The 27,234-nt window shown below is 32.5% G+C and overlaps 1 protein-coding gene across 1 annotated transcript in view; it reads left to right on the forward strand.

Annotated features, from left to right (window-relative positions):
* Nucleotides 1-27,234, forward strand: part of Sox15 (Sox box 15 transcription factor) — a 125,454-nt gene that overhangs the window by 20,541 nt on the left and 77,679 nt on the right. The window contains exon 3 of the mRNA XM_076129233.1: nt 9,846-10,237. Coding sequence (XP_075985348.1) covers nt 9,846-10,237 — 392 coding nt within the window. The remainder of the gene's footprint in view (nt 1-9,845; nt 10,238-27,234) is intronic.

Genomic DNA, 27,234 nt, shown 5'->3' on the forward strand with positions numbered 1-27,234 from the left:
ATTTAATACCGTTCCACGTTAGAAGAGTCTGAATAATTATATTAAACTCATTACTGTCCCACTGCTGGGCAAGGGTCTCTTCCCGAACGAAGGAGGGATTAAGCCTTGCATACACCACGCTGACCCAAGAATCTCTCTATTTTTTTATTACTATATTACTATTATTTGCACTAATCTCTGTCTACCCCTTATGGAAAAAAGCCGTGATTCCATTAATGTACATAGGTAATTATGGGTACATAAGCCGACATCATTTCCAGGAAAATATGATTATGTTTTATATGTTTTTCATCATCAAATTTAAAATGATTTTACATTCCCGTTTTCCTATTCTAAAATCGCATAAACATAGTTTTGTAAGTAGTTCTACCCGCGCCACGTCAACAGTGTTGTCAAACAGTGTACACACACTAAAACAAACAAACATATCAGTGCAACTCGCTGATACGTTATCAGAGAGATCTCAGCGTTATCACGGATGCAACGGACCGAGCCGCGCGCGATCAAATGCGAACTGCGAACTATTATTGTATGTATATTGTGCCGAAACAACTGCAGTCTTATAGTTAAAGGTATATAGTTGCATTAATATCCAGGCTTGTTTTCTTTAGGGTAGGTAGATATCGATACTAATATTATGAAGCTGAAGAGTTTGTTTGTTTGTTTGAACCCGCTAATCTCAAAAACTATTGGTCCGATTTGAAAAATTCTTATATCATCTATATATCATCACGCTACGACCAATAGGAACAGAACAGCAGTAAATAATGTTACAAAAACGGGGAAAATTTTGACCCATTCTCTCTTATGTCACGCAAGCGAAGTTGCGCGGGTCAGCTACTTAGGGAATATAAGACTTTTCTTTGCAGAGCCTCCTGTTCTCGGGTAGATTGTAGAGACTACAGTCTACAGTTCTTTCTAAGCTAAGGGAAGCTTCAATAATTGTAACTGCAATCATAAACGTCAACATCAGTCCAAAAATATTTTATTTCGATTTTGGAGCCTAACTTGTGTAGGTTGCTATTTAGTTTGTATATTTCAGTTGTTACTGTTTCATATGGTTTAAACAGTATATTCTGTTATATACTGCTGTTACTTTAGTATAAGTACCAGTCTCACCTACAGGTATTATAACCATACATAAATTGGTTGTGGAAGTCAGATAGGCAGTCACACCATTTAAAATACTAGTTTTCAGTTGCATCCAGTGATACTGAAAGTCGACTCCAACATAGTTGGAAGAAATGTAAAGCTTGTTGATGAGTTTATTTTAGTATTAAGAATCCATTTATTAATTCATTAAATATGGAAATCTAAACCTGAATCTATGTATAGAATTGAATAATTGTTGCTACGTCCAAATTATATAATTGTAATACTGAACAATTTAAACGAGTTACAGATTAATTAATTTAAATACAATTTAATTTAAAGAGTTGCGAATTTATTTTGGTACATTCTAGTAACCTTTTGACTTTTGAAGTCATGTCTACGACACGTGAATGGGAAATTAGCAAATGGATATTATTCTGATTTTCTTTATTTAATTACGATTGTTATACTACGCTTAGGCAGAGTTGTATAAACTGACGACGATTATTTCGTATTATAAGATGTTGGTCAGGCAGTCTATTGCCATTTACCTTATCCAGATTACATCTGAAAATACTTTTCTTAATTATATCAAAAAACAGCTTTCCGCTCGCAGCTTTGCCCGCGTGGAATTGAACCTTCTTCGAGGTGGAATTTCCACTCTTAGTGCTCCTCTACACTTCCTAAGGAATCTTCATACCAAATTTCAACTTTCTACGCTCAGTAGTTTCTGCTATGCGTTGTCTATCAGTCACTCAGTAACGGAAGAGTTTTATGATGTACATAGATATTATGTTTATAGATAAAGGTCTAATAACAGTGCTTTATTAGGGACTCAAACACAGTACCTCGTCATCAGCTCAGCCAAATTCATCAAAGGACAGACTGAGTTAAATCCTTCTTCCGCTTACACAGTTCTTGATTTTCATAAGGTGTTGGTTTTCCTTCCAAACGCTTACCTTTGCACGTATGACATGTACCCAGTACAGTGACCAATGAATCATGTACTGCAATGACACCGAGTAATTGTGACTCATAATACAAAAGCCGAATTTCTGCTTAACTTATATGTGAGGCGGGGTTTCTTTGTGTGAATTGAGAAACTGATGTAAGAAGAAGTATTTCCTACTTGCATTAACGAATTGGATAGTTAACTTATAACGTTGCTTTTCCTGAAATGTTTTATTTCTCCAATAAATCAAAATTATCAACTTTAAAATAAATAAATTATTAATTTAATAAATTAACGTTGCTAGGCAAGGGTTTTCTCCCGGAATGAGGGAGAGGTTAGACCTTAAGCTCACCGCGCTGGTCAAGTGGGAGTTGGCTATCAACTTATACTACGAAATTAATATTTTTAAAGAAAATAACAAATATTTTTCTTAAATTAAATCATTTAGTATCAAATAATACGTCCGTGAAGACTCACTACACAAACTAATACCATGTATTTCATAATTGAGAGCAGACTCAGGAAAAAACCTTCAGAGTCATACATGAAACGTAAGCACTTGAGAGTTCAAGCAAATCCTTACACATCAAAAACGATTGAATTGAGAGAAGAATCGTTGTCGCGAGCAGTTTTCATCGATATCTCAGCGCTAGCCTGATCGCTGACGGACCGTTTTGTCAACAATGGCTATTGTCTTCCACGATGTTTTCAAATAATATATGGACATCACCCTTCCTAAGTGTAGCGAAATTTCAAGATCGACAGGGCGCTTATGACGCTGTTTTGTAGCAAACTACGTGAGAAACGTACGAAAGACTTTTCTACACCATTTTTTGTACTAAAACTTTTCCTAATTCCAAAAACTATAAGTTTCTTCAACCTATTAAGATCAAAGATTGTAGTTGCAGTTGGTAGTGTATGCGTCTGCTGACCTCGGAGTTCCAGGTTTGATTCACGGGTGAAGCAAAGTGGTATTAGTCTTTTCTTAATTATATTACAATATTGCTCTATGTCTGAAGTTTGGTGACGTGCCCGATATTAATACTTGAATACAGCTTTCAAAGGTATTAAAACTATCTAAACTGCACTTGATCAGCGTGGTGGAGTCAGGCTTCACATGAAAAGAAACAATTCCTTTAGATTTTAGAATGAGCAGCTAGCATACATAACCGTTGCTTGAAATGAGAACCAAACTTGGTACCTGAGTAGGTAATACGTTACTTGCGTAGAACATCACGATTTGTTACTATTGGAGAAGGTAGAGACTATAATCTTTTAATATATAAAATTTCCATATCACAATGTTAGTTACAATACTCCTCCGCAAAGTCTGGACCGATTCTCATCAAATTTTGTGAGCATATTGATTAGGTCTGAGAATCGGTCTACATCTATTTTTCATATCTACCCCTAAGTGGCACTATTTTTTTTATTTGTATGGCAAAACAACGTGTCAGCTAGAAATTTATAAAAAAAAGTATATAATAGAAAATGTGTTAAGGTTATTCATAGCCTTATTTATACGTACAAACAAAAGTAAGCTGTTATTTGTACATTGTACATTTGGTATTTCCAAAGAATTGTGTAAAAAACGTGTAAGTAATTATTCTTTGCAAAACGTTTCTTCAGTTAAAAACTAACATTTCATATAAAATAATTTTGACGTCAATCATATAAAAAACTTTGACTTTTGACAGTCTTGTAAGGTAACTCTTTTTTAGTAGAAAAAAACACATATTTGAATATGTTATTACGCAGTTAATAATTATTATGAAATTTACTAGATAAATATGTTAATTTTATGAAATATTCGTAGGTATAATTAACAGTATATATTTAAGAATTTAAATATGTTATGTGTAGATACTAATATTTTATTCAAAATGTGTACGATTGTGATTATAGGCTTAATAAAAATATAGATTATTATATTACATTTACTGTCTAAAAAAACCTTACTATGGATTTTAATTAAACGCAATATTTAGGTAGATACGTAGATATTTAAAATTAGTAACCATGACGAAGAAAAAGTCTGTGCTAATTTAATTATAACAATTCTTATTTAAGATCTGGGTAGTAAATATAAATAAATTTATTACTAAAATATCTTCAGACTACTCTTAGTAATATGAATAGAAAATCTGGTTTACGGAAAGCAAATAAGAAAGAAAAATACATATTATTATTACTGTTTAATGTTAATATCATAATTATGTTATTCAAATATAATAAATATGAGGTAAAAATAGACCCAACAACATGACGTCATTAGGAACAAACTTCAAGAATATTTGCAATAGTTTGGATTATGGATGGATTTAATTTATTTAATTCGCCAAGATAACTGTAGCTGTGGATATATTGTATATATATGTACAATTAAAAAAAAACCATTAATGTCGCACTGCTGGGCAAGGGTCCCCTCCCGTAATAAGGGAGGGTTTAAGCTTTGAGTCCACCACGCTGGCCAAGTGCAGATTGAGGACTTAGCATACCTACCTCGAGAACTATTTCTAAATAACTCTTTAACTAACTAATATGTATATGATACTATAACATAACACACAATATGATAATAATCTTTTAATATTGCACACATTATCAATAAATGAATCAACAGAGATGACCCCGGGTTTTAGATTCCTAAACGCATTACGTATCAAGAATCCATCACAATAGTAGAGAAAAACATGTCATGTTATTTCTTATTCTTCGCATTTGTTTAGTATAAACGGTATGCGACGTTTCTAAAGAAGATACTATTGTGTCAACCGGTGCATTATTTATACTAATACTGTAAATAACTTCTATAAATGTGTTAAAAAACAATAGAAATTGTGTACAGTTATTGTATTAGCGTTTTTGTTTGAAATGTGGATGATCCAATAGTATCACTATTAATGGCGATAAACATTTGTTTTATGTAAACATTTATATATGTGATCCAACATCATTTACTTATTGTTCAGTTGTTAGTAGTTTTGGAGATTTAATTGTGATTGTGAATAGTAACGAGGTAGACGAATATTGAACACGTTTTATTTGATGGATAATAAAATATGAGTTTTGTTAGTTGGTGTAACAGTTTAATATTACGTTTGCAAGTATGGATTAATTTGGTGGCTGATTTTGTTACTTTGGTACGTACTTTACATAAATTACTTTTATAGTTTTATTATAATAGTGTCGCATACATACATTAGTGTAGATATTTAACAGTATTTTACAATAATTTTCCTTAAATATAATAGTTTTAGGTTATACTAATATTTGTCAATTATTTTCATAAATTAAAATAGTTTAGAATCAGACTGTTTTTTTTAAATCTCAATTACACGTGTGTTGTTCACATGTACATCGACACGTGTCATACAGGTACGATTTGACACATGTCACATAACACATGCACATTATTTGACATACAGTTGTGATGTTAGTTTGACAATTAAATGTAATATTTACGGCTAACTTATGTAAGTCTTGAGTAGTTTGAAATAACCGTTATACTGTAAAACGTACAGTTATTTTAGTTATTATTTAATTTTAATAGGTCTTGGCTATTAGTTGAGTATGTTCTACGGTATTTGTGCAAATTTGTTTTATTTAACAGTGGGAATTTAATTAAACTTTTTATACTTAAGTCCTTATTACTCAATAATATAAATGGTTTTGTTTGCGTATTTAACAAAATATTTAAGGTTTTTAGTAAATTAGTTTATTTTTAGTAATATTATAGAAAATGCTTAATCGATTTTGAAAAGTATTTTATTAGTATTGTTGATAGTAGGAAATAGTTCATGATCATGAGGCTAAAACTCCGTTTTTTATAACTTTTTTATATAAATCTACTTAACATTTTAACTGATTATTCAAAATTATATTGATATATATTCTTTCAATCCGACATTAAAGAAGGCAAGCCAATAATTAACTGCCAATAAAAACGCTTTCTGGAAATTTCTTAAATAAAAAACCCAACAGCAGTTTTTAAATCAATACCGTGACTTCTTAATCTTCATTATAATAATTAATTATTAGTGGTTGACCAAATACCACAGAAAACCTTTCCGTCCAGGAAATTTATATATTATTATACTTTTACCTTAAAACACTTACAGGAACTAACACGTATTGTAGGTTACCTAAGTAAATATAACTCCACTTTCCCATTGCTGCGATGGTACCTACGGGACCTACCTACTTTATGGGAAAAAGGCAAGATTGTATGTATGTATGATGCAATGGTTTCCTCCCGGAATAAGACAGGGCCTTGAATCTACCACGGTAACCATACACTTAGATTTGTTTCAACTCTTAGGTATGCAATATTTCCTTACGAAGTTTCCTTGTTCATTAAAGTAAATGGGAAATATTTCTAACTAGCAGACGTACGATGTTTCATTTCTTACAACTACAAAACTTAAAAAACAATCGTCTACTTTTTAATAATAGTGACATATATTTATTTGATCCCAAGTCTTTAAATTCTTAAAATCGGTTTTAGACCGCGAAAACCTATAAGACTTCACATTTATTATATTAGCATTTTTAATAGTCATGCCTTGCCTGCCTTTTGAATCCTAGACCACTCGTGTAAGAGCCAAATGCTTATACTACTCAGCTATCACTACTAACCTCGAAGATATCTTGCTGCAATTTTTTCGTCCAATATTAAGTCAATGATTGTAAATTGGACAACTTGGTTGGCCAACTTAAGTCATCAATTGCATATTCGATTGGTCTCGAGATATATTGCCAAATGTGGAGGGTTTTTTTAATTGTCAATCGTTCCCAATATGGGAATACTTGAAGGTGTGGTAGCCATAGTAATGAGGTTGCGAATCTTACGTTTTTCTGGCTAAAAAGGCCACTTTTTGCTGTGTTTTGTACTCTATATTTTATCAAACGTATTTGAAGGTCGTAAGAGCAATTTTGTAGTGTATCGGTATAATCTTACTATTTGTTTTATAGAGTTTAAACATCTCTCTTAATGCTTTGCCCATTTGCCGAAACAGTAGTTTACTTAGCTATCGAGTTTCTGCTTGTGGAAAGACATTCCGGAACAAAAGGCCTCCTATGCATTAGATTTGGTTATAAACTATCTGTAAAAATTTCATCAAAATCAATTCAGTAGTTGTTGCGTAAAAGAGTAACAAACATATACACACCTCACCAACTTTCGCATTTATACAATAGCATAGTAGTATTCTAGTTTTGTGACACCTAGATGAACATAACCCCATCTATCGGTCGCAACCTTAAACTAGAGAAATTTCCAATTTACCAAAGAAAAACATGCACTTGGTTGTAGTCGTAAAACCGTATAACTGAATAACCGTATAACCGTATTAATGATGTATATGCATTATATCGAGAGTCTAAAGTGAAATCAGAGGAACAATGTGTGGTTCCCACACGGTGGCGCCCTCTAGCGGCGTTCTAAGAAACCACGGTGTCATGTACTGGCGCCGGCGCATGCTTTCCTTTAATTTTGGAATTACTCATTACTTTTATGTGTGTGTGTTTGTGTGTGTGTTGATGTTTTAAATCAAGTGATATTTGAGTTACGCATGTTTCTTCGAAGTTGTTGTGTGATAGTACTGTGTACGTTTTATTTCTCAGCTGAGTTTGCTATTTGAGCTGCTAAAGACTTGTTTGAATGGTTGATTCAGTATTTAGTGTAAGTAAACCTGAATTTAGTTTAAATACAAGGTGGATTTTCAATAAAATAGTCTAGTTAAAAAAATGATAATTGTAGTTCAATTTTTATGTATGCACGTAAAGTTAATAACACTGAAAAGTTAATGATTTGACTGATAACAGTGTTGCTATAATCCAATCATTTTATCACGCAACTGACAAAATCTAACGACAAGTTTTTCAGAATCGAAACCATAGACTAAAATTACTAGGTACCATAGAGTTAGCAACACGCACTAGACGAGACATGATCGGTGTCGATGGCCAAGTCCCTATCAGTTGGCGCCTCGGTTTACCAAGTTTCCAGTAATCGTTCGTTCACGGTAAACGATACCAAGTACCAACGACACTGGACAAACGACACCACTTGCGGATTTTACAAATTCCATACACTTCGATACTTTCAGCTTTAAGACTCTGTGGGGGTTCCGTAGACCATAGAGTCGGGTTACAGGATGTAGAGTTGTGTAGTCTTTGGACTCCCCGTGGAAGGTGTCGGTTTAGTTACGGTTTAAAATAAATGTAATAGTGTCGACTACTAGTCAAGTCAGCAACTCTTTATGAAATATCAGAAACATATTTCAGTTTGAAAATACGACATAGTGACGTCACATTTTCCTAGTTGCGTTAATTCGTTCTATTTCTTTTTTTATTTAATTACCAGACTGTTTTTCACCTTCGATATCCTTGTGTGATTTTCCTAGTACTATTCTACATTTTCGAGTAACGCTTTAATAGATGTTATTAAATTTAAAAAAATGTTTTTTTTCCTGGAATGAACATAAGACAAAATATTACCACGTACAAAATATTATTATAAAAACAAAAAAGTCTACGAGTAATCGAATGATTCTTTATAACACTAGAGTCTACAATTAAAATTCAGTTCTACAAATTCAGTCAGTTTATTTTAATCGTATAATTATCTGAACAGATATTTAAGACTGATGTTTCCTCCTCTTTTTACAAGAACAATAACATAATAAATAAAACTAAAAACGTAATCATCAAGATATTTTGTACCACATAAATAATAGATTTAAATAATTAAAAAACTAGGAACTTTTAATACAATATTTTTTGGTGTTTATTTATATTTCTGATGATAATTTTGATAAGTAAAGTAATTATTGTTCTCATAGCTTTTTGTTTTAATACGCAAAGGTCAGACGTATGTTAGACATTTAATAAATCGACCGATTTTGAGATAACAACATAAAATAATGAAAATGTTTAAACTATGTAAGGTTTTAAATAATAATAATATATTAAATTAGGTTTTGGGTATTTGGATGAGGGAAGATTTCCTTTGCTTGTTAAACGCCCCCAGAGGAAAGAGTTACCTTAAAATTGGAAAAAAATCTTGTTATCTAGTATTTTTCTATGTTCCAGCGTATTTCTAACAAACTACTTAAACAATAAAACGATGAGTAGATACAGACTTAAAAGTTTGCACAAAACCAGTTACTAGAGCAACTGAATAATAAGTATGGGTCTCTAATAAAAAAAACTTATTTTTCAAGAGTATTTTAAATCTTTATCAATTCTAAAATTATTCCACAATTTGAATACCTAACTTTTTTATAACAAAACTCGGTATCATCTGTAAAACAGCAAAACGGAGGTTGCGGAAACACAATTAGAATTTGGAATATAAGGAAAACTAAGTCATTTATATTACTGGCTGAATACAATTGAACAGTCTCTTGCAGTTACAGGCTGGCTGTCAAACGAATTGTTCGTGCCATAGAGTATATTAAATGTGTATTGACAAATAAAAAAATAATGTTTTACTGTGATTAAATTGTTAGGTGATATTTGCTTTTCTTTTTTTGTATGGATATAGGGTTCGACGAGGATTTTATGATGGTACTTCTTAGGTAAGATTTATTTGTTATAGTATTTAGTAATAGATTTAGTGTGTTTAGGTGTTACGGAAGTAGATACAAAAGTGCGCATCGAAGTATTAAAAGTACGAATAGTTTTTATGGACTGACATTTTAATATTGACGAGTGGACCGACCTTTTAGGTCGATTAGGAAACTTGTTATATTTAAGGCATTTTTTTTCACAAAACTAATTTATTTTTTATTTCCAGCATGATGGACTCCGGCGGGGCTGGCATAGCTGAATCACCACCGACTTACCACCGGAGCTACGAGCAATACGTGCAAGGAGCTGTGGAGAACAGCACCGACTTAGTGCAGGAACAAACAAGCCCAGAACTAGTTGTATGGTCAACTCTACCATATGGCATCGACTCCAGAGGATTATACGATTACAGGAACCCATATGAAGCGAGTAGGGACTACTCTAGTCAGCAGTACGCTAGAGCTCCCTTCACGACTAAAATGGGGCAAGCTAAGGCACTAAAAGAAGCCAGGATACGCAGGCCTATGAATGCCTTCATGGTCTGGGCCAAAGTTGAAAGGAAGAAGCTGGCTGACGAGAATCCGGATCTGCACAATGCCGATTTGAGTAAAATGCTAGGTAAGTGGACTTTTGCATTAAGTACGGTTAAAAAACCCGAGCATAACTGTCAGTTGTCTATATCTTTTTTTATTTTTGGAATATAGGTACCTATGTTCAAATTTTGTTGCGTGCCAGTTATTAATATTGTTTTTAATTCCGACTAGAGGTCTAATTTTAGCATGCACTGTTATGCATTTTAGGATTTCATTTAATTTACCTTATTGTTTAAAATGATGATTTTGTTTTCCTGTTTTTATCAAAATGATGCCTATTTTTGACTAAAATGATAATGAAATAAATAATTGGACGGGAAAGAGCGGAATATTTAATTATTTATCAGTTTGTTTCTATTATTGGAATGTACCTATTTGATAAAATAATATAAGTATTTTTCAATTACATAGAATCATAAATTATAGAGTAAATATTATTATGAAGTTAAATTTGTGTCTATGGACTCGTAAACAGAACTTAAAATATTTTACGTTGTTTTTTTAGGTAGCTCGTGTAAAACGAAAAAAACTATATTATTTATTAGAATTTTATTCTTGTACTTTTAATATATTCCGTCCATGAAACTATATTCTCTTGACATTATCTATGATTGATGTTAGTCTGTTTTTAATTATTAAATTTAATTTAAAAATATACATCAAATGCTTATTATTATTTAAATTGTTTTTGATATTTATATAAATAAAAATATAGTATTTTAACAAGAGTGTTGACGCGACTGTTAAAAAACATTAATCTCTGTTAAAATTATTGCGTAAATTTTACATGATAAAATCGTAAAAAGTAATAATCTCATTGTTTCCTAGTGGTCTTTAAAAGGGCTCTTAAGTTTACTTAATTATTTAGTAGTTCTATAAATAATCATAAATAATAATAATTAAAATACATATTTAAAATTGAACTTTGGTACTTAATATAATAAATTTATTGCATTATTTATACATTTTGACTGGTATTACAAAATATTATTGTGTTTGTATTATCAAGTAGGTCAAATAAAGTACAACAATTTAAATCAATCCGAAAAAAATTATCTCCCCAAAATATAGATATAAATATTTAGGTAAACATTTGTAATAAAGTAAAATTACATTTTACTTATTACTATTATACTGCTGCGCACGGGTCTCCTCTCATAATAAGAGAGGAGGTAGGCTTATATCTTATAATTTATTAAAACAAAATTCCCAACGAACATTCCATGTACAAATTACCATTGCCGCAGCCGGGTTCCGAACCTGTGAATGAGTCAGCACAAAATACCAATCTCGAAACTTGTACTACATTTGAAATTTAAATGTTCAAAATATATTACACTAGTTTACTGTGTCTAAGTGAAACACTACGTTCCGTAGAATACGAGGTTTGATTCCCAAGTTAGGAGGAATGCTTTCGGATTTTCTAAGCGGTAGTGTTTCTGTAAGTCACGGGGTTTGATTCCCGATTCGGGATGAATGATTTCGGTTTTGTTTTAAGTTATGAGACTTGTTAGTAATATGACAATAATTTTGCATAAATTAGACTGACATTTATGTAACTGAAAAGTAGCTTTTCTCAAGTACACAATATAAAGTAATTTGTTTTTGTGTTAGTTATATCGAAAACCTATTAAAAATATGGTTACAATTGTTATATTAAATTTTATCCACATTATAATATAATATACTAATTAAGTCAATTAAAGTGCTCAATAATTTCGCACTAATCCTTTAATTAAAAACCATACCTAAAAAGAGTCTAGATTAGGCTATCCACTAATTGTAACCTAGGAACGAGAGCGTTTTTTCCTGATTATAATTGGCAATTGACGATAACGCTTTACATCAATTAATTCAATATTAAAAGTGCTCACAATTACCTAATAAGCAAATTTAAATTGCTACTTAATAATAAAATTTGGATAACCACTTAGATATAGGTATAAAATCCTTACTGAAATAAAATAGGAAGGTATATATATTTAACCCTCTTTCAATTCAAAACTGCTAAACCGGCTTTGATAAAATTTGGTGGGATAGTAAAATTAAAATACATACACAGAGTGCAGAGACAAGGGTGTATGATATATACCTAAATTTCGCTATAAACAATATTACCATTTACGTAATGCCATTTACCGGGCTAGTTGCCAACCTTTGGACTACTAATAAGAACAATCTTACATAAATTAGAAAAATACGAATAGCATGTCCAACTTGGAAATCGAACCCAGGTCAATTGTCACCACTGCACCGATCGCGCACACACGAGCCAGACCTAGCTTTTTCAGTAGAACAATACTATACGGTCGGAGCTACAAGCATAAACTTGATACTTATACAATAAATAATGTTATTCCTATTTTAACGCTTGTTCGCTCTTAATCGGTTCAGACATAATGACTTAATTAAAATACTATACTGTACTTAAAAAACTGTTTAACCATATTAATGACATCTTTCTTATTACGAAGATGAGTAAGGTGTGTCCTCAGTAAGGGCGGGTAGCGGAGAGCACAGCGATTTTAAACCGCTCACTGAAATCTGGCATAAAGATCATGTTGATGTAAAACTGTTCGATGATAAGTATTAAAAATTTAAAGAAACGCTGGATAATTTTTCTATGCAAGAGACCTTTGCTTAGCAAGAACTTAACTGTGCTAATGACAAAACTTATTGTCATGACAACTAGATCAATTGGCTTACTGGTTTGTACTTCCTACGTTAATGTTTTTCATAGCTGTTATATTTACTTGCCATGGGTATTTCATATCATTTAGTGCGCTTCTCACACAAAAAATTACATAGCCTTATGCTTCTTATAAACGCTACTCGCTCCTCTTATCGCTTACATCCCCACCACATCCTCAGCCGAAGAATTCAATAAATTACATACAAAGATTGATTAGCAAACCAAAAAAGCGTGCATACAAACATACAAGAAATGTGGGAACATAAAAAATACATGGTAACTTGTAATATAGCTCCTTATTTGTCGTGTTGAATGGCGACATTGCGTTTCTACACGATACTTGGAACTCACTGATTAAGATATCACTTAGATTAGAGCTGTGTTTCTTTTGATTAAAAGAAGAATTCTAAGGTTAATCAAGGCTTGAATAGTCTTATTTGATTTCTTTTTTTTTACACACCCCCGCACTAACAATTGTTCAGTGTCGCGAGGAGTTTTACAAACATACAAACAATGTACACAAAGTACAGCCAGACCCGAAACAACAATTTGTGGATCGCACAAATATTTGTTTCGTGTGGGAATTGAACCCAGGACCTCTCTACGCACTAGTAACGGCGTGGCGGTCTTAACCACTGCCCCACGGAGGCCGTCAAATAATTATTTTTTCTTGTTTCGTGTATACCTGACAAAGAATTTCACTTTAAGAATAAATAACTTACGTACACGCATAGTTAAACTTCATTCGCAAATTAACGCCAAGTGCTAACTGCTAAATATTTGAAATACTCAAAGTAGTATAAGAGTTGACCTCAGCTAATATAACTTTCATTGCGAGATAACAGGAGTGGAGGACATGATCTACGCACGACACGTTGCGTAGCTCCAACATCGTACAGACAAACGAAAAAGTGATTTGAAACAAGGAAATTTTACCTTTAAGTTCTGTTTAAACACTTTAGTTTCGTAGCGTGTCCGACCAATCGAGGTCTTGGGTTTGAAAAAAGTACCACGGGACGGGAAAAGTACCAATGGATTTTTTTATCTTTATTCAATAAGGGCTTTTAACTCTACGAGCTTAAGTCAGCTCCATAACAACAAAAACAAAAAATCTACACAGTAACTGTTATCTTCTTAAAACTATGAAATATAAAATTATAAACACATTTAGCTTTTCTACTAGCTGGATCAACTAAAATATTGCTAAACATTCCTACGTACCAATGGATTTTACTGACATTTTTATCAGTAGCCCGGAGTTATAACGTGCCTAGTAAATGAGAATAGGCTCACCTTCTATTACATGGGACTAAAGGTTTTTATTGTAAAACGTAAGTGGGCATGTATTGCATACATCTCTGCCTAATTCTTGGGGTGTAACAGGCGTGATATTATGTATGTACAGAAAGAGGATTGGACTACGCTTCCACATCGCTGTGGTTTTTTCAATATATTTTCAGACAATATTCTTCCTCAATTCCATCACAGATTTGCGGTATATAACAATAATAATATTAATAAATAGAAGCGCTATTTATTATTATTAATCAAACACAATAATAATTAAATAATGAAACAATTCTATGTGCAGGAAAATATAGGAATGTTCTGTGATTGAGATGAGCTTATCAATGCTATCATAGCGATGTTTGATTTTAATATATTTTGTTATCATTATTATGTACAGGGTGTGCAGTACTTAGAGATAAATAGATTTTTTCGAGGCGCCCATAGCCAGTATCGCTCACCGGTCGGTAAACGATCTGTGGGTTAAGCTACCCTTGGAGCGGTCATTCCATAGATGGGTGACCACATAGTGGTGTTTGAACTGGACGTTTCCGTGCTTCGGATGGCACGTCAAAAGTCGGTCTCGTTGTTGTCAATTCAAATAACAGTTGGTAAGTCATGCCAGAGGCCTTTGGGCGGCTTGAAGAACTTTGACATCCTTAAAATTATTACAAATAATTCAGGACTACGAAAAAATATTATTGTTATTTAAATTATTTTCCTCATATACTTATTCATATTCAAATACTTATCATTTATTTAGTAAGCTTCGAACTGAGTATTGAAATAGTTATTAAATAATTCTATTACTATATTCATATTTCTGGGCTTCCTTAAATTATATTTTACTTAATATTGAAACGTATATTAACTATATTCCTTAGTGCCCATATAAGTAAATAATTCAATAGCAAAAATATCGGCATAGATGTATTAAATACACTATAATTTATTCTAAGTCGGCCCGATTTCATAACTTCTGAATAAGTATAGTTTAGCGTATCAGGTGAATTTCATCATTTGTTTTCTTTATCTGGCAGGTTATCTGACACTTATCCATGACCCATGAAACTGGACTACATCTTCTTACATATTATATACCCGTGTACATTTTTGACCTGAAACAATCGTCTAATTTATCATTTTAACAAACAAATTATTATCAAAAGTGTCGACAAGGTAATCAAACCCGCTACTTAAAGTTCAATAGTCTGTTATAATACATATGAGTTCATATTACATCCAAAATAGGTTAGAACGGTATTGTGTGGTTGAGTGTACGCCGTACGGGACCGTAGTTATGGCAAGTCATTACGAACCTATGTGGGTGGCAAGATGCTATCATTCTTAATGAAATAAAACGCTTAGAAAAAAATAATACTGCCTTGCCATGTACTTCTAAATACTTTGGGTTAACTATTAATGTTAATGCACAAACAAATTTACACTTTATCGTGGTTTGATAAGGTCGAAATTGCAGTAACATGTTTCGTCTTCCAAAAATCATAACTACGAAATTATTTTGGCAGTTCGATTAAATAAATTTGTCTCTTAATTTAATGTCAATAGAGTCTATATTTGTTTATTAAATGTTTATATGTGTGGTGATGAATTAGAGTTATTGTTTTATCGTACCGGGATAACCGAAATTAGGTCCGGATTCTCCCGTTTGATAAGAGTTGCCTTAAACGTCTGCTACCCGTCTGGGGAAACACGAGCGTGATGTTATATAATGTTACTATATTTATACATAAATATGGGTTATATACAGGATGTTCTATAGTACTAGGTATGTACTTAATTTTAGGCAATCTGTAATAACATGAAAAACTATACTGTTATCTGGGGGCACGGAAGTGCCCCCGCAAGTCGAGCAAAAAAAAAGCGGCACGGCCGTAACATCCTTTTCTCGAAGCAATTCGGGCTATTTTTAACACCCCTATAATTTCGTAGTGGATACAACAAGAAGCCTGGATTTTCAGCAACTAATCAGTCATTGTATAAACACGGTATATTTAAAATTTCAGTCAATTTGAACCAGTAGTTTAAGAATGACAACTTGTTAAAATTTTGAATTTTGTCACTCACTGATTCACTGACTCACTGACTCACCGATCATCAAAAGTCTAAGGTACTTCTAGCAGACTTAGAAGCTTAAAATTTTGAATACAAATAGGGTTTAGTGTCTTAATCATGGGAAAAATTCAATATTTTCTAATTTCGGTCAAGTTTTCTAAATACACTAACTGCAACAATAACTTTGTAATCCCATATAAATGTATAAGATTACAAGGTTACATTTGCAGTTAATGAATTAAATTATTATTTCTGTAGAAAATAAAATAACTAGGTGTAAATATGTATCTACTATATGAGACATAACGGGAGGGGGTATAGGGTGGGTAAGGGTGTTTAGCCCTTGAAACTGAACAACATTCCCATAGGAAAATATGTTGAATTATGAAAAAAATACGGCTTTCCATACAAATTGGACTTATGTTTGCTCTATTCGCTCTACAAAAAGAAGTGAGATGCCATCAAAAACATTCTGTAAAAACCTCAAGTCTCGCCGTAAAAAGTTGTGAGATCTATATAATACCAAGTCGATTAATCTATTTAGTCTCTACTTAAAGGACCTTCTGTCTTAAGTTATTACGTATGTTATTATCATGCCAATTTAAAAAAAAAACCTTTAAAACAAATAGATCGACTTGGTCATCGCAAGAAAACACAAATTCGCCATTAACATTTCAGGAGCATTAACTTCTCGTCGTGCTGTGTAGTGTGATACATACTAATAATCAAATCATGCGATGGCCAGGTCGGTCTATTTGTTTTAGAGGTTTTTTTTTTAAATTGGCATGATAATAACATACGTAATAACTTAAGACAGAAGGTCCTTTAAGTAGAGACTAAATAGATTAATCGACTTGGTATTATATAGATCTCACAACTTTTTACGGCGAGACTTGAGGTTTTTACAGAATGTTTTTGATGGCATTAGTTTTTACTCAAATTAAACAGATATAAGTTTTTGCAAAATTTAGTTTAATTTGTTTTTCTTTTTTAATTAGTTACACTAGACGCATTTTTGCTGGACAGGACATTTAGTGCCAGTTCTACAGTTCATAAATAAATCTGATCAGATAATCTGTATAAAACATTTTAGCTTATCAAAGGTACAGAAAACGTATTAACCTTCAAAATTCCGTCTGATAAGCTATCTGACAGATATTTCGAAGGGATGAAAATGTTAGTCTCCAAAACAATTAATTAATCCTATGTAGATTCAAAATGTATGGTTTCTTTAATCCCACATTAAATCAGGGCATAAATATTTGCGGTAAAAGATGCATTTAAATTCTAACATCACTCTATATAAATATTTATGTATGTTTCCAAACAAGATGACGACATCGGGAATTTGTCCCTTTGAGGTAGGAAATGAATAATATTAATTGCATATACATATAATATATTTAATATAATATTAATTATGTGTGGGAAATACCTACAATTAGTATTGTATTATAGGCTCGGGTTTGTGGTTTGTAAAGGTAGTGCATTTAATTAGGCCATACGATAACAGTATTGTCCGGGTTCGATTCCCTAAATGGGTATATTTCAAGGTTTGATTTGGATGTATGTTTATTTATACTTACATTCAATCAAGTTTCCCACAGGAGTACATGAGGGTATACAAATTTATTATGCCATTACTATCTATAATATTTTCAATAATAATACTGATATAGATGACTCATAAAGTTTCTCTAAGTAGCTCTTATAACTGTTGAGTTTAGGAGGTATACATTTATACATAATATATGTTCCCTCATTATCATGTGTAATTAGTTATACTAAAGTGCAATATTTCGACAAGGAGAAAGCTCAGTACTCTAAAGAAAACCATTTTTTTATTGACTTTACTGAAAAATAAATATTTTTAATGTCCAAAAACAACGATCTAATTTAAATGACAAAAGTTTTTGCAAAGTTTACTTTTCTGATCAGTTCCTAAATTGATAATCTTTTTTCGATGGTAACCCACGTTTAAGGAAATAATTATGAAACTATAACAGATTAATATTTAATCAACTGACGTGTATAACGCTTTGGAACATTCTATATAAGGATAATAATCACCTTATAACCTGTAACACACCCTCCTCTGACGTCACAGTCCCGTAGGCCAATCTCTCTTCATTATATTGAGGTCACTTATACAACACTATGACGTCACTGTGTGTGATTTACGTCAAAATACTACTTTATGGTATTATACTTTATAGCCTTGTGGTCTGTGGTCATAATTAAGAGTAGAGCTTTATGAGGACACTATATTTGGTCATAAGTAAGAATGGTTTAGACACGTCAGTGGTATGTTAGTCAATGACACTAATTAATTCTGGACTTAGTAAAATATGACCAGTGTTATGAAATAAGTATAAAAGAGAAGAATAGATGAAATAAGTATATTCGTAAACATTGTGATTTTTGAACTTTAAAATCGTCCTGTCTGTCTGTATGTCCGTATGTCATAGCCATTTGATTTCGAAACTATTAGGACAAAACAGTTGAAAATTAGTAGTTATATATATTCTATACTGAAAACATGAAGCAGCTTTTAGTCACACTCATACTATACTTAAAAATTAGTTCATACTGGACACATAAACAAAACCGATTGCCGCCACTTAAAAAAAATCACCTCAAAATGACACTTTATCAAAGAGGTTTCAGTCTTACAAAATACTGATACAATCTACCTTATCTACAGGCTGTTGACACCCAACAATGCCTCTTTAAAAAAAACAAATTTCAATAACATCAAACTTCCTGCACATTCAAATCATATCAGCACATTAGTCAGCGATGTTACTGACCATACAAATATGGCGACCATTTAATTAAGACTACTGAGTATGTATAGCTTGCTGCCTTAACACAAGGATGTCATTATCGCAGTGTGACTGGGCCGTAGATGGATAGCAATTTAGCCAATTAACGATCGCTGAAGGTCATGTTATTGAGTGAACGTGGTGTAATACCTGTAAGTGATGGGCGTGTGTGTTCTAACTGACATAGAACGAAGTATATAAAATAGTTATTTCTTAGGTGTTATTTATACAAAATTAAATTGATTTTGAAAATTCTGTAAAAGTTATCTAGTCATCCAAAGAACAGAAGACTTTTCTTGGCAAGGTTCAACAACCATATAAATTTAACCTAGAGACCAGTATTGTGCTTTTCAACAGTTAGTACTTTCAAAAAAAACAAACTTATGACAGTTATAATGAACTTAAAAATACTTCTTACGCAAAACGCTAGGGGAGCTGACTGCTTTTTCCTTTAAAATTTCTTATTAGCTTCTCGGTTGATTATTCAATCTGTCGAACATTTAGCTACAAAAGTTTGAAATCAAAAGCACCTTATTTTACTCGAAAATCGAATTCATGAATCCCAATTTAATTATCGATTTATGCTTGCCGGAATCAAACTTCATACCTCATAATAAGTAGTCTTAAACTCTACCAATTAAACCACAGAATCAATAAATTAATTAATCCTTTGACTACAGATATATGCGTATAAAATGTCACTCATTCTATATACTTCTTCCGCATACAACAAAGTAGACAACTCTATGTAACTCTAGTTATTTACTATTTAACTTCCATAATTGTGTGATGTCTCTATTAGAAACAGGTGCAATTATACCACTCCTTACATTAAATTACTATCATAGATATCCTTATTAAGAACTGTAATTAATGACACATTCTTATATAATTGTTATGTTGTGTTAAAAGTTATTTATCTTTTTGTATGAAAATCTTTTTTGTAAATTGAAAGGTTCTGTATGACAAGATGTATGGATGTGAATGAGGCGAGGGAAGTTTGTAAGGATCGTACTAAGTGACGTTCTTTTGGTCTCTGCCAATCTCTATGGGAAAATGGTGTGATTTTATGTTTGTATTGTAATTCAGCTATAGTGGTTTTGGTTTCTGAATTTAAGTTAATTAATGAGTGCTAGTCTAAGTGATTGTTTGTTTTATTCTTAAAGTCGAATCAAATTTAGATCTAAGACCATATCTCCGAGACAAAAATCCTCTATGTGAATCCAACTATAACCCTACCTATATACCAACAATATAAATTCAAGTTCGTAACAAACATACACACGTAAATACTCAAAGCTTTCTCATTTAAAATATGTAGTAGATTATTAGATACGAACTAAAAGAAGACTTTCTAAATCTAGATTAACAAACAGCTACTTACTTAGATTTTACAGCAAATATCAAACGTCAAATCAAAATATCTCAACATTTTCAAATAAAATCAGCCTGACACAAACATATTCAAACATTCAAATCAGTCGAAACATTTCATTGTATTATTGACAAACGATTAGCCAATTTAGGCTATAAATAGTAAAAGTGGCCAGAACAGCCTTGTAGCCGGTTCGAATCACGATTGAATCAATATCTAACAATTGTTGGATAATATTGACAATGTAGCTGAACCACGTGGGTTATCGCTGAATATATCATAATTGTTTTATCAATAGAGCAATGTAAAATATGATTTCAATAATTGATGCAGAAAATTATAGCGTTAAAAGGTTTTAATGTCTCATTAGAGTGTAAAATCTTGAAATTTTTTTTAAAACATTACTGTCCCACCGCAGGGCAAGGGTCTCTTCCCAAACGAGGAGAGTTGATTATGTTAAAATTAAGAGTTGCCGCCATAAAATCAAACTAACTAGTCGACACGCATGTATTGTATCGGTGACTTTTAATGACATAAGTCGTCGACCCGAATTTGAGTATCAATTCATATTGACATATATTTAAAGTACCTAATTTTTTTGTCAGCAACTTGAAAATCTACAACAGCTTTCTTTATTAACAAACTTAAAACAACACATAAAATTATACTCAGTTTCAAAACAGACTCTTTTTCGTCCATAAAATTCATATTTAATGTGCGCCACAGAACATCAAGATTAATATTACCATTAGCAACAACGCTCCGTATTAAGACAAATAAAAACTTGTCTCTGGCCCAAAATGGCGGCTGTGTCAGATAAAACCAAAAGCGTCACGTCGCAAGAGGAATTATCAACGATATGCCCTAATGTTTAATTATTAAGTGCACTTCATTTAGGAGTGAAAGGGGACTTACTAAAAATAGTTTGTTTTGAAAACGGTACAAACATTGTACTAAATTATTTTCGTAAGACTGCCTGGTTTGGTTAGAGTGTAGTTGCAGATCTTAAAGTCTTGGATTCGATTCCCTGATCAAATTGTAAAGTTTTTTTCTAATTCTGTTAGAATCTATTCGATTTCGTGTCTTAAAGTTTATTTTCGTCTCAATGCAGAGACAGTGTGGTGAAAAACTTGAAATAAAGTAGCTTAAACGATAGTCGTACGGTCTACTAACAAGACTACAAACTCAATCGTTATTCCGTAGCCATTCTACTAGACACTTAGGTACAGTATACAGTGTATGACAATAGAACTGAGAAAACAGCTTTAAAATTCTTTCATTTGACAACGGAATCATCAAAAAAGCAGTCCAATCTATATTCTAGGCCTAGAATCACAATCTGGTGTTCGTATCAAAAAGCCTAGACGTATTCATACCGACGTGGATTCTTCGAATGAACGTCCTCAACACACACGCGGAATAACACGAATCTCTTCTAGGAACCCCAAACAAAAGCACCGGCTTACATATTAACATTCTAACCATGTATACTATAATAATACAATTAATTCAGTTTGCCACATCTGATATTGAACGACAAACTTACATTTACAACTGTTGTCAACCTTATCACAATGTAATAAAGGCGATTTTTGTTAAAATAGAGTGTAATGTGTTAAATTAGTACAGCTATAAAGAAAATCTTAAAAGGTTCCATCGTTATGGGAGGTAGTCCACGGGGAAAATTGTATCTGCGCATGATTTCCTACACATTATTAATACTACTCGAGGCGCCCGTAGCTAGTTGCGCTCACCGGTTGGTAAACAATCTGTGGGTTAAGCAAACCTTGGCGCGGTCACTGTATTGATGGGTGACCGTATTTGAACTGGACGTCTCCGTGTTTCGGAGGGCACGTAAAAAATCGGTCCCAGCTGTTTTCAATTAAGATAACAGTCGTTAAGCCACGTCATAGGTCTTTCGGGCGGCTTAAACAACTTTGACACTAGGTTGACCATACGATTAGTAGCCATTAATGATAATTCACTTCATAATATACTCGTCGGATCAATTGTCATCTGAGAAATGGCCATTGTCCTACAGATGGTATAAAAAGTGGTGATATCTTCTTGACGTTAAAGTCTTGATACAAATTGCTTTGTGATACAATAACCAATATTTCGGTATGTCATTCAACGCTTAATTAAAATTTGAAATTAGTTTTTTGACATTTCAAACGAGTGTGTTTGAAATTGTTGCCTCTGCTGCTACATAAGGGTAGTTGTTTTAGATTCGATTCCGAAAACATATATATTAACCTTATCTTTCTTTTGAAACTAGATTGCCTACAATCTATCTATCATATTTTGTATGTTTGTAAACATACACAATAATAACCCGGGGCTTCCGATATTAATTAAAAGAAAAATACAGCATTTGTGGTGCCCAAATTTCTTGTGCTTTTAACTTCGTAATAAAATTATTATATAGTTCTATAAAATTATGAAAAGTTAAGTATCATTGATAAATCATCACTTATAACTCTGCTAAAAAATGAAACATACTCGAAAAAGATCCTAATCAATCTTTAAAATCGACTTACAAACTAAAACTTCCGACGTGAACCACACTTCGTCGAACTTTAGACACATTATTGGTACAATCACGTACAAGTATTCCAGAAATTAAGCCGTGACGTAGAACAGCTTGTCTCTATGTGTCTTTGAGCGGAAGAAGACTGGCAACACCTGAGCACTTGTGATGTAATGTGAGGTTTTATAGCTTTTATAGGTAGCAAATTGTATTGTTTTGGATGTAAAAGTGAAGAAACTGAAGGCTTTAACGTAGATAGCACCTTTTCGTGTTTTAGTTTGATCGGGAGATGAATGAATTATTTTAAACTTTTTTAAACAAAATACTAAATTCATTTATAGTTGGTGCAAAAATATGGTTGATTGCTTGTTGAAATAATTGAAAACTCATTGGAAACCCTTGCATGTTTTAAAAGAATTTAAAACCATTTTCTAATGGATACATAGTTCGAAACTCACACTTAGCTAGCTTGATGGATTTCTGTCATTCCGAAATGTTTTTTTTATAACTTTTTTCAAAGAACTTATTGATGCCTCAGCAAGCTTAGACTTAGAGGCCAGATGATAATTTCGACAGAGCAGTTAAAACAAGATTATCCAATACGTTTTTATAGTATTGCAATAAATAAAGTCCTTCACGTATTTATAAGTTAAAGCAATGATTTACCGAGGTTACGAGGAACATTCGCGACTAACAAAAATGGTGCGACGACCTTATTGGTACTCAGTGAGTTGAAATTTGCAAATGCATGCAACCTCCGTCCTACTTGTGATTAACTGTTTGGTGAAACTTAGCTGCGAACTATTTAATACTTAGGCTATTTAAAGCACAGAAATGGACTCTTATGTATATAAACCTAACTTTTAAGTTTTTTTTTTTAAATGGTTGGCGTAGAAAGTTTTTCCGTAGACTTTTGTTTGATTTGTTTAAAAACGTATAAATATGATAAATGATTTTTGAAGATTACTTCGTGTCTTATTTAGTGCTACTGCTAACTGAATCAAAATACCTTACAGCCGTCTTTTACAAATCTTTCAAATCAATTTACGTAACGAATGAGGGCTAAAAAGAGTCGTTCATACACCTAATTAAGTAATCACAAGAATTAAATGATAAATTAGAGTGCTAATTGGACTTGCATAAAATTTATGAAGTTATATAAGTTACTTATCATGCTATGTCACTCCATTAGCATAGGCAGAAGCCAAAAAACCCCTTACTATCCCATCAAACTTCTTTTGTTTCATGTCATAACCATAATGTATTTACATAGAGTTAAAAAAGCAGTTAAACAACATTCATCCAGCCATTTTTGCGGCCTAATTAATAAGTGATATCATTAAAAATAAGTACAATCGTGGAATTATTCAAATAGATACATGTAACTGGTATAACTAGGTCTCAATTAGTAGTATGTAATTACTAAAATAACTAGCTTCGCGCCATTGTACCCACGTAATGCATAATAGACTTGTTAAGTACAATATCGCTTGTTATTTGATTATTATGTTAGGTTTGGCCTTTATATTTGTAAAAGATCCTGCTTGTATACGAATCTGTTGGGTTCTAGTAGTTTGTGAAGATGTTGATAATTGTTATCACGTTCAACTATTGGATGGATTTCAAATAGATTGACATATGGGTGATATGGGTCGTTATGACAAAAGCGCGTAGCCAGTTGCGCTCACCGGTCGGTAAACGATCTGTGGGTTAAACGACCGTTGGCGCGGTCATTCCATAGATGGGTGATCGCTTAGTGGTATTTGAACAGGGCGTCTCCGTGCTTCGGAGAGCACGTAAAAAGTCGGTCCCGGTTGTTGTCAATTAAGATAACAGTCGTTAAACCACGTCAAAGGCCTTCGGGCGGCTTGAACAACTTTGTTTGAACTAGGTTGACCACTAACCATACGAGAAGAAGAAGAACAAAAGCGCGCGTGCAAATTCTATGAAATAAGCTTCTTTACAATAGGTTTAGGAGCATTTTGTGTTTAATTAATCTGAAATTTTAAGAAAACTGTGTATTTTTTACGAAACTGTTTAACATTTTCTAGTTTTTTTTGTTTGTCTCGTTAGTCATTGAAACCTTTACTTAGTATTTTCAAAGTTAAATATTGGGTATGTAATTTGTTGACGAGATTGTAGTGATAGCCTTATCGCTGATTAATAGTATTTGTAAATACTGTAACTGTAGTGAACGGGATTGTCCCCAACTATAGGTCAATAGACCTGGGACTGAACTGAGTTTAATATAATATCAATGTGTTAAGAGTTACTCAGTTATCACGTTACTTTAGAAATGTTGTATCCATAGTTTTTTTTTTCAATTAAGGCTCTACTTCTGGTTAGCAAGTATATTTTGAAAAATACTAGCCTATCAGGTATGATTAAGAGCTTGTGATGCGACTGGTAGTTTTTTTCGCAACCTTATCAATCGCAAGTCAGTAGCCACTCTTATGGGTATACCATATACAATCGCTTAAGCAACTTTACTGAAAAATGTGGTAAACAACAAAATAACAGATCAGTTTTATTAAAATTACTATACAATATTTAACCTGCATATATTTTAGTTTATAGCCGCGTCAGATATAAAGGTTAGAGGCATAATGCAGGTAATAGTATTAATTTGTTAGCACAGAAGGTGAAAGCTAAGTAGGCACGAGTTGTGAAACACGTGGGCAGATGTTAAAACTCTTGCAATGTTGATGAGTAAAGTTAAAACTATTGGTTCATTATAATGGCAAAATTATATCGTTATATTAACTATATTATAAGATGTGATAGAGATTTGTGGGAGTACGGTGCCATGATATTTGAAATTGAGAAAGGGATAAGTGTCTTTAAGAGTAAATACGAAAAGGGTTTTTTACAGTGGTTTAAAAAAACTAGTTTTTTTAGATATCTTCGCTATTACGATTTCATAGTGAAGTTAAAGATAACTAATTTCGTGTTACTGTGACTTCTACAAACAAACAAATAAAGGACAAAGGTTATTTTTTTACGCCATTGCTATTGCTTTTGTTTCGTCCTTTTCATATTAACACACGTCATATTACTCTTCTCATAAACGAAGTAAATCCTAGATAAATCGACCATTTCTATAACCACGTGCAACTTTACATTTCACGGCGTCTACCAAGAGCATTATAATCTACAATCATATACGATCATACTATTCGCACCGTGCCTTATCGTTCCAACTTAATGCAAATTCGAATATACGAAATTTAAAACCTCAAAGTACTGCGCACGCGCCGCGAACATGACTCACACACGCAATAGGGTCACGACACCCGGTATAGTTAACTATAGTGAGTATAGTTCGTGTTACTATATAAATGCCGCTTACCACGTTATGACTACGTTTCGTGTTACGGATTTGTTGGTTTTGATCGTTATTGTACCATTTTTTGTAAAGATATCTCAAAATGTTACTGAAGCTATTTATGCATCTAATTTTGAACTGTAGATTTGTGTAATTTAATTATTCTCGAGCTTAATTTTCTTTATTTTATAAAACGTTATATTTTTGGCTTAAGAAGTGGTGATTAACGTTGTAGTCTGAGTTTGAGACTGAGTTTTTTTGTCAGTTTGGAAAGGTCATAATTAAAAAAATATCAGGTCATAAGATTTTGGAACAAAAACAAATTATTACCTTTGTTAACTTCCTTTACTTATTAAATCATGAATAATCAAACCCAACTTAAACTGGATTTCAATCTTTTTCGCTATCCCAAAATCAACTAGCAAACAACTTAAAATAGTCTATAATTAAAACACAATTACATAAGGCATCACTGGCATGACAGTTAAAGTACCAAGACATGTCAATCACAGTATACGCCCACGCTTCACGTAGGTGACGTAGCATCGAGAAACGAATACATTATATTTAAAGTAGGCGAAGTATATGACGACAAATTGATATTACGAATTAATCGATCCTTAGTATAGATTTTATTTGATTTATGTTATTACTGTGGTAATTATTTTAAATTGTTAACTTAGTAATTTGATATTTGTATTAGAATGAAAATTCTACGACCAGTTTCATACTAGCTTTTTAACGCTAGTTGAGGGCGTGCAAAGTCCCCCTTGGCCAGAGTGGTGGACTCACGGCCTAATCCATCCCTTGTTTGGGAGCACCCCCTTGCCCAATAGTTGTACAGTTATGGGTAAAACAAATAATAGAAATTTACTTTTTTGTGCGTTTGTGTGGTTGGGGACCCTTCGGTCG

The sequence above is a fragment of the Anticarsia gemmatalis genome, chromosome 22 (genome assembly GCF_050436995.1).
Source record: "Anticarsia gemmatalis isolate Benzon Research Colony breed Stoneville strain chromosome 22, ilAntGemm2 primary, whole genome shotgun sequence".
NCBI lineage: Eukaryota > Metazoa > Arthropoda > Insecta > Lepidoptera > Erebidae > Anticarsia > Anticarsia gemmatalis.